A 9,623-nucleotide genomic window follows, 5' to 3' on the forward strand; every position below is an offset into this window, starting at 1 on the left:
CCCCCCCCCCCCCCGCCCCACTCGTCTCCCCCTACCACAAGCGATTCTTAGATGACCATTAGCTACTACTTTAGCACAACCACCACTAGTACCTACGTCACTCAACTAGCCCCTCCCCTTACCCCCCATTCTATAACCCCACTATAACCCCCCCCTCTCCTTTCGTTTTCCCCAGCGGCCTGACGTAAGGTTTCACTTTCTCTCTCACAGTGTTGTCCTAGTGAGGAACGGGTGAAGAGGAGAGAGAGAGGAGAGCACCAGTCTTGCAGTGCCACTCTGACAGTGTTACTGCTTACTTGATCGTCAGTTTATTCACGGACGGGTGACTTGTCATCCACGAGCTGGTCTTCGTCATCCACACACACACGATTTTTACAGATCGCGTGTTCCTAGCGTTTTGTCGTTCGAATCAATTCCGATGAATCGGCAAATAATCCCGAACGGAAAGTGGAATCTCATCGTGACTTACGAATTGTAAAAGAAAATATCGTTCACTGGATTTCCTTCATTGACATATTCTTTTTTTATGATTTAGGAATTTGGCGAGGATTTAAAATCCTCATTCCAGGATCCAGGAATTGAGTCTGCTCTCTGATTCCAGGATTCACTTCAGTCGCCTTGCTGAAGTTGAGGAGCTATGTACAAGTGATGACTTCAATTAAGGATATTCGTTGAGGATTTAAGATCCTCATTCCAGGATCCAGGAGTTGGGTCAGCTCTCTGATTCCAGGATTCACTTCGGTCGCCTTGCTGAAATTGAGGAGCTATGTAAAAGTGGTGACTTCAATTGAGGATATTCGTTGTATCATGGTTGGTTTAGTAAACAGGAAATATTGCTTTATTGAAACAGAGGAGGAAGGAGATTGTGTTGACTTCTTAAGAGGAAAATGTGAACTCTTAATAGTATTGAAACAAAGTGTTTTAGATTCATTACTAGAAAGGTCTTTAGAGGTGTGCGAGTATAATTATACTGTTTATTGAAATATGAATAAAGTAACATCATAAACAGAAAATATATAACAAAAGCTAATTTGATTAAAAGAAAAAAAGCCTTTTATATAAAAAGATGCCATTGAGTTGATGAATATTAAGAAAGATAAGATAAAGAAAGTTCATAAAAATATGAATAAAGAAAAGTAGATAAGAAAAACAAGGTTAAAACAATAAGACAATTAAACGGAAAGGTTAAAAACACATTCAAAATATAATTTATATAACAGAAAAATTGAGACACATTAAAAGATAAGCTCTGGAGGAGCCAGACATTCAGATCATTATATAAACTTTGAAAGTGAACAGACTACAAAATTGGCAATCATGACGGCCATAGAAGCAATCACGATTGCCACTCTGCTGAAGGCAACGCCCGGAACGATATTTACGGCAGCGATTTGGTTCTTCCCGGCTCTCCTGGCGGCCATTGCCTATTACAAATACGACGAAATTGATCCGGAGTCCCGGCCGATCGATCGGAAGAATCTCTATAAGGAATACGACTTCGTTATCAGTAAGTGATTTGAATTAAGTTGACTTAAATTAAATTAAGTAATTAAATTAAAAGAATTTATCATAGTAAAGTGCCGAAATTCTATAAGGAATACGACTTCGTTATCAGTAAGTGATTTGAATTAAGTTAGATTAAATTAAATGATTGAATTGAATTAATTTATCACAGTAAATTGCCGAAATTCTATAAGGAATACGACTTCGTTATTAGTAAGTGATTTGAATTAATTTAGAGTAAATTAAGTGATTGAATTAAATGATGTTATCATTGTAAATTGCCAAAATTATGTAAGGAATACGACTTCATTGTCAGTAAGGGATTTGAATTAAATTGAATTAAATGATTGAATTGAATGATTTTATAATAGTAAATTGCCGGAATTCTATAAGGAATACAACTTCGTTATCAGTAAGTGAATTGAATTAAATTAGGTTAAATAATTAAATTGAATGATTTTATCATAGTAAAGTGCCGAAATTCTTTAAGGAATACGACTTCGTTATCAGCAAGTGATTTGATTTAAATTGAATTAAATTTAATTAAATAAAGTAATTGAATTGAATGATTTTATCATGGTAAATTGCCGAAATTCTATAAGGATAAGACTTCGTTATCAGTAAGTGATTTGAATTAAATTGAATTAAATTAAATTAAATTGAATGATTTTACCGTAGTAAGTTGATCATCCAAAATTCTATAAGGAATATTACTTCGTTATCAGTAAGTGATTTGCATTAGATTGAATTAAGTTAAATTGAATTAAATAATTAAATTGTATGATTTTACCATAGTACGTTGATCATTCAAAATTCTACAAGGAATACGACTTCGTTATCAGTAAGTGATTTGAGTTAAATTATTTTAAATAATTAAATTTTATGATTTTATCATAGTAAATTGCCAAAATTCTATAAGGTATACGACTTCGTTATCTGTAAGTGATTTGAATTAAATTAAATTAAATAATTAAATTGAATGATTTTATCATGAGTTGATCATTCAAAGTTCTATAAGGAATGCGACTTCGTTATCAGTAAGTGATTTGAATTAAATTGAATTAAGTTAAATTGAATTAAATGATTAAATTATATGATTTTATCATAGTAAGTTGATTTTTCAAAATTTTATAAGGAATACGACTTCGTTATCAGTAAGTGATTTGAATTAAATGAAATTAAATGATTAAATTGAATGATTTTATCATAGTAAATTGCCGAAATTCTATAAGGAATACGACTTCGTTATCAGTAAGTGATTTGAATTAAATAATTAAATTGAATGATTTTATTATGTTAAATTGATCATCCAAAATTCTTTAAAGACTTTCTTAATATATAATTTCTTTTTTGATCGATTCCAGGAGAAATATATAGATAGAAAGACTTTTTATTAGTCTGGGTTGTGTTTCCTAGGGTAGAGGATATCTGTGATTATTAACATGTTTTGTTTGATTTTGAATAGATGCGAATATATATATATATATATATATATATATATATATATATATATATATATATATATATATATATATATATATATATATATATGTATATATATAATATACATATAATATAATATAGTATAATATAACATATTTTATATATATATATATATATATATATATATATATATATATATATATATATATATAAAATATGTTATATTATACTATATTATATTATATATATATTATATATATACATATATATACATATATATATATATGTATATATATATATATATATATATATATATATATATATATATATATATATATATATATATATATATGTATATATATAATATATATATAATATAATATAGTATAATATAACATATTTTATATATATATATATATATATATATATATATATATATAAAATATGTTATATTATACTATATTATATTATATATATATTATATATATATACATATATATACATATATATATATATATATATGTATATATATGTATATATATAATATATATATAATATAATATAGTATAATATAACACATTTTATATATATATATATATATATATATATATATATATATATATATATAAAATATGTTATATTATACTATATTATATTATATATATAATATATATATAATATAATATAGTATAATATAACATATTTTATATATATATATATATATATATATATATATATATATATATATATATATATATATATATATATATATATATATATATATATTATAAAGTCGTAAAATTTCCCGTGAGAAATATTTTAGTATAAAATCCACAGGAAATATGATAATGAAATATCATGTACCCGGTTTTTTAATTCTTGTTTCCTGTGTATTTTCTACTTAAATATATATATGTATATATATATATATATATATATATATATATATATATATATATATATATATATATATATATATATATATATATATATATATCGTATGTGTCCCCGTCCTATATTTAGTACAATGTAATCAGTCACGAATATTACGACATGTAACAATGTACCAAGTACTCCGAGTAGCACATTATCATATCTCAGACGTCATGTGAATAATTCCATCCACAAATACTTATCCCTTTCTTATCCCAGATGATTTTATTCACGTCACTCTCCGTACTGCTCCAAATATTATGACCCAGATAACACTTTCTTTCAACCTTCTCAAGTGAGAATATCAAAATTTTCATCTACGTCATCGGTGTAATTTTGTTTCTATGTTGGTTTTATATGCACCAATTTCGCTCCCCCTGTTGTTGTTGGTTGTTGTTGTTGTTGTTGTTGTTGTTGTTATTATTATTATTATTATTTTATTATTATTATTATTATTTTATTATTATTATTATTATTATTATTATTATTATTATTATTATTATTATTATTATTGCTTGCTAAGCTACAATCCTAGTTGAAAAGGAAGATGCTATAAGCCCAAGGGCTTCAACAGGGAAAATAGCCCATTGATGAAAGGAAACAAGGAAATAAACAAGCTACAAGAGAAGTAATTAACAATTAAAAAAGAGTATTCTAAGAACATTAACATCATAAAAATAAATCTTTCATATAAAACCTTAACAAAACAAGAGGAAGAGAAATCAGATAGATTAGTGTGCCCGAGTGTACCCTAAAGCAAGAGAACTCTAATTCAAGAAGTGGAAGACCATGGTACAGAGGCTATGGCACTATCCAAGACTAGAGAACAGCGGTTTGATTTTACAGTGTCCTCTTAGAAGAGCTGCTTACCCTAGCTAAAGAGGGTCTCTACCCTTATCAAAGAGATTACAATCTTTTTGTCTTTGTTTAATGTATTTTAAGTATTTTAGGGTTGCCTTTGACTAAATATATTTATAGATTACATTTATATTTTTTTAATTTAATGGGGTTTAAATACGCCTTTGAGACATTAGAATAATTACTGTTAAAAACTCATGTTATTCTTTGAGATTTGAGAATCATGATGGCTAAACACTGCTATAAGTTTCCCTTATTTATTTTGGTCTCGTAATACATATGTTTTTAATCTTATATTCCCTATACAAAGCATCAGCTGATCTTTTTTAAAGGCTAGTTTCATATTGAAACTGTCTTGGGTTAGAGTTCTCTTGCTTGAGGGTACACTCGGGCACACTATTCTATCTAATTTCTCATCCTCTTGTTTTGTTAAAGTTCATATAGTTTATATAGGAGATATTTATTTTGATATGGTTACTGTTCTTAAATAATTTTATTTTTCCTTTTTTCCTTTCCTCACTAGGCTATTTTCCCTGTTGGAGCCCCTGGGCTTATAGCGTTCTGCTTTTCCAACTGGGTTGTATCTTAGCAAATAATAATAATAATAATAATAATAATAATAATAATAATAATAATAATAATAATGCCTTTTGATAATTTGATTTTTTCTATAAATTACATTTGGTTTTAAAAGGTTTCCTATCATTTCCTTCATGGCCTTCTCTCTCTCTCTCTCTCTCTCTCTCTCTCTCTCTCTCTCTCTCTCTCTCTCTCTCTCTCTCTCTCTCTCTCTCTTTTATCTCCCATTATTCTAGATTTATAACTTACTCTCTCCAGTTTTTCGTCTCTTCCTAACCCTACATTCTACACCAACTAATCATCGTGAAACGGGATACAGCAACGCGTAGACCGTCATTAATATAATTATATGTTCAACGTTCTTTGTGAAGGAGCTTAATTAGGTACTGATTACAGTCTTTAATTTCTTACGATTTTCACATTCTTACTCATTTTCACTTATCAATCACAGTTAACTGATAGCCTTTTTATTTCCTTGCATCGCGCTGTTCATGATTGTTGACCAGGCGGACATGAGTCTTTTTATAGTTTATTTATGACATATTTGTTTTTGTTGTTGTTAATAGTTTATATATGACATGTCTGTTTTGACGTTGTTACTTTTTTTAGAATGATTTATTGTTATTTTGTTCTCTTCATTTATTTATTTCCTTATTTCCTTTCCTCACTGGGCTACTTTTCCTTGTTGGAGCCCCTGGGCTTATAGCATCTGGCTTTTCCAACTAGGGTTGTAGCTTGGATAGTAATAGTAATAATAATAATAATAATAATACCAGAGTTTGCCAGATAAGGATAGAAGCGTATTTCTTCCTCCTTATTAATCAGCATATTTGGGTCCAAATTTCATCTCTGTTACATGTAATGTGATGCAATTTTTGTGAGTGGGATAGACGTTTATATTAGTTTAGATTTCAAAGGAAATGAGGGAAACTTGCTGTGATGCAATATTTTTGAATGGTTTAGACGTTTATAAATTGCACAGGAAAGGAGGGAAATGGAATGTAATTTAGGGGAAATGAATGATTATATAGAGAGGAAACACAAATGATAAGGAGTAAAAGACAATAAATAAGTAATAAACTTATTAATAGTTCTTATTTACAGCGTATTTAGACGTTTATATTAGTTTAGATTTCACAGGAAATGAGGGAAACTTGCTGTGATGTAATATTTTTGAATGGGATGGAGGTTTATAAATTGCGCAGGAAAGGAGGGAAATGGAATGTAATTTAGGGGAAATGAATGAATATATAGAGAGGAAACGCAAATGATAAGGATTTAAATACAATAAATAAGTAATGAACTTATTAATAGTTCTTATTTACAGCGTATTTAGACGTTTATATTAGTTTAGATTTCACGGGAAATGAGGGAAACTTGCTGTGATGCAATATTTTTGAATGGTTTAGACGTTTATAAATTGCACAGGAAAGGAGGGAAATGGAATGTAATTTAGGGGAAATGAATGAATATATAGAGAGGAAATGCAAATGATAAGGAGTAAAAAATCAATAATTAAGTAATGAGCTTATTAATGATTATTATTTATAGTTTATTTCTTATGCCTTATTAATCAATAATCTTATTTGGGTCCAAGTTTCATCTCGGTTCCATGATTAATGTGATGTAATTTTTGTGAGTGATGTTTGTAAATTGCACAGGAAATATGGGAAATGGAATGTAATTGAGGGGAAATGAATGAATACAGGAAATGCAAATGATAATAAGGTAATAGCAATAAATAAGTAATGAGCTTATTAGTAATTCTTATTTACAGCTAAGAATTAGAGGCTATGAAATGAAAAATTAGATTCGACTGATTTTCAAAATCTAAGAATCGGATGCAGAAAATAATTTTGCGAATTAGATTACATTAATTCCGCGAATAAGATTACATTAATTCTGAGAATTAGATTACGGAAATTGTGCGACGGGAATAACGTAATAAGTCAGAAGTAATGAATTTGATAATAGGAAATAACGGGAAGATAAATAACAAGTAAAAGTAGGGAAACAAGATTAATGAGATTTCGTACAAAAGGCGATTTGGAATTAGATGATTATTAATTCCATAAAGGAGAGATCACTTGATTAAAGCAAATCAAAATTCGTTGAAGAATTGAGAAAATTATTTTGAATTAGCAAAAAAAAAAAAAAAAAGACATGATTATTCACATAGTAATCCCATCCATTTTATTATTATTATTATTATTATTATTATTATTATTATTATTATTATTATTATTATTATTATTATTATTATTGTAATTTAGAATTAGACTTTTTTTGCGATTCACAATTGACTTTTTTCGCAATAAAAAAGCATTGATAATTTGTAATTTATAAGAATTTATATTTTTGTAATTTATAAGCATTAAATTTTTTATTTAGTTTAAATAATTGAATAATATATTTTTTGCAATTTTCAAAAATGTACTTCTGCAATCTGTAAGAAATTACTTTTTTTTTTTTTTAATTTGTAACAATTTACTTTTTTTTACTTGCAAGAATTTACTTTTTTTTTTTTAGTTTGTAAGAATTTACATTTTTTTGTAATTTGTAAAAATTTATTTTCAAGTCTCTTCATCTTCATCACCAAGGTCTCTATAGAACTTTGTTATTATATAGAGCGCTGAAATTTACATACGAAATCCCTTAATATAAATAAATAAGTGAGCAATTTACTTTCACGAAATGCCAAGGTGGCAAGGGCCGGCCGTGACCCAGACATTGATGCTTAACAGCCTCGTACTTGACTTTGAAGTCTGGATTGCAAATGCGCTCTGCGCTCTGCGCTGTCTTACCAGTTTGGGTGTTGGATCTCTGTGTGTTTGTGTGTGTGTTTGTGCTTTTACATGATGGAAATGATGATTTCGTAGATGATTGAATGTTGAATGCGTTGTTAAGATGATTGAATGTTGAATGCTTTTTTGATGATGTTAGATGATTGAAATCTGTGTTTGTGTGTGTGTTTGTGCTTTTACATGACGGAAATATCGATTTTGTAGATGTTTGAATGTTGAATGCGTTGTTGATAAGATGATTGAATGTTGAATGCGTTCTTGATTGAGTTAGATTTTGAATGTTGAATGCGCTGTCGTTGATGTTAGATCTTTTAATGTTAAATGCGTTCTTGATTAAATTAGATGTTTGAATGTTGAATGCGTTGTTGATGATGTTAGATGATTGAAGGCTGAATAAGTTATATGTTTGAATGTTGAATGTGTTGTTGAAAAGATGTTGAATGTTGAATGCGTTCTTGATTAAGTTAGATGTTTGAATGTTGAATGCGTTGATGATTTTAAATGTTTGAATGTTAAATGCGTTGTTGATAAGATGATTGAATGTTGAATGCGTTGTTGACGATTTTAAATGTTTGAATGTTAAATGCGTTGTTGATCTAGTTAGATTTTGAATGTTGAATGCGCTGTGCTGTCTTACCAGTTTGGGTGTTGGATCTGTGTTTGTTTGTGTTTGTTCTTTTACATGATAGAAATGATGATTTCATAGTTGTTTGAATGTTGAATGCGTTGTTCATGATGGATGTTTGTGTTTGTGCTTTTACACGATGGAATTGTTGATTTCATAATTGTTTGAATGTGCAATGTGTTATTGATGATGTTGGATGCTTTAGATGTTGATAAAATTAGTTGTATATTTATGTTTTTGATTAAGGGAGATGAAGTACTTTATAGTAGTATTATTTTGGCGTTGCACAAGTTTAGATTTTGTAATTTATTACACACAATTGCTAATATGTCATTAAAGTTTTTCGCATAGGTGACCTCTAGATTTAGGTGATTTAGAGTTTTAAACTAAGAGAATGGCGACCGGAAAAAAACCTGTGTGAAATTAATCCGGCCCCGTTTACATAACCTGTTAAAAAGAACCGTAATTTTAATTGGAAATTCTCCGTAAAAATATACTGATCTCAGCCGTATTTCAGTAAAATACAGGCGACCTTAATTTTACCCAACTTTTTTTATTACCTTTTACGGGTTGGTGACCGTAATATCACTCCTTTACGTCAATATATCCGTTTTTAAAATGGTAAAAAACCTGGAATAAATGTTGCCAGGCATTTACCGTTTTTTAAATGCAAATTTTTAACTGTGTAGAACAATGTTTATAACTACACTTAAATATTTGTATTAAAATAACGGTAAAAATCATAGAATAAATGTTGACAGGCATTTACCGTTTTTAAATGCAAATTTTAACAGTGTAGAACAATGTTTATGACTACACTTGAATATTTGCATTGAAATAACGGTCAGAATCCTAGAATAAATGTTGCCAGGCATTTA

The 9,623-nt window shown here is 28.4% G+C and overlaps 1 protein-coding gene across 1 annotated transcript in view; it reads left to right on the top strand.

Annotated features, from left to right (window-relative positions):
* The first annotated feature begins 1,079 nt into the window (after nt 1-1,079).
* LOC137634562 (glucose dehydrogenase [FAD, quinone]-like) overlaps nt 1,080-9,623 on the top strand; it is a 98,240-nt gene continuing 89,696 nt past the window's right edge. The window contains 1 exon segment of the mRNA XM_068367015.1: nt 1,080-1,507. Coding sequence (XP_068223116.1) covers nt 1,318-1,507 — 190 coding nt within the window. The 5' untranslated portion in view covers nt 1,080-1,317.

Source organism: Palaemon carinicauda, chromosome 44, assembly GCF_036898095.1.
Source record: "Palaemon carinicauda isolate YSFRI2023 chromosome 44, ASM3689809v2, whole genome shotgun sequence".
Classification (NCBI taxonomy): Eukaryota; Metazoa; Arthropoda; class Malacostraca; order Decapoda; family Palaemonidae; genus Palaemon; species Palaemon carinicauda.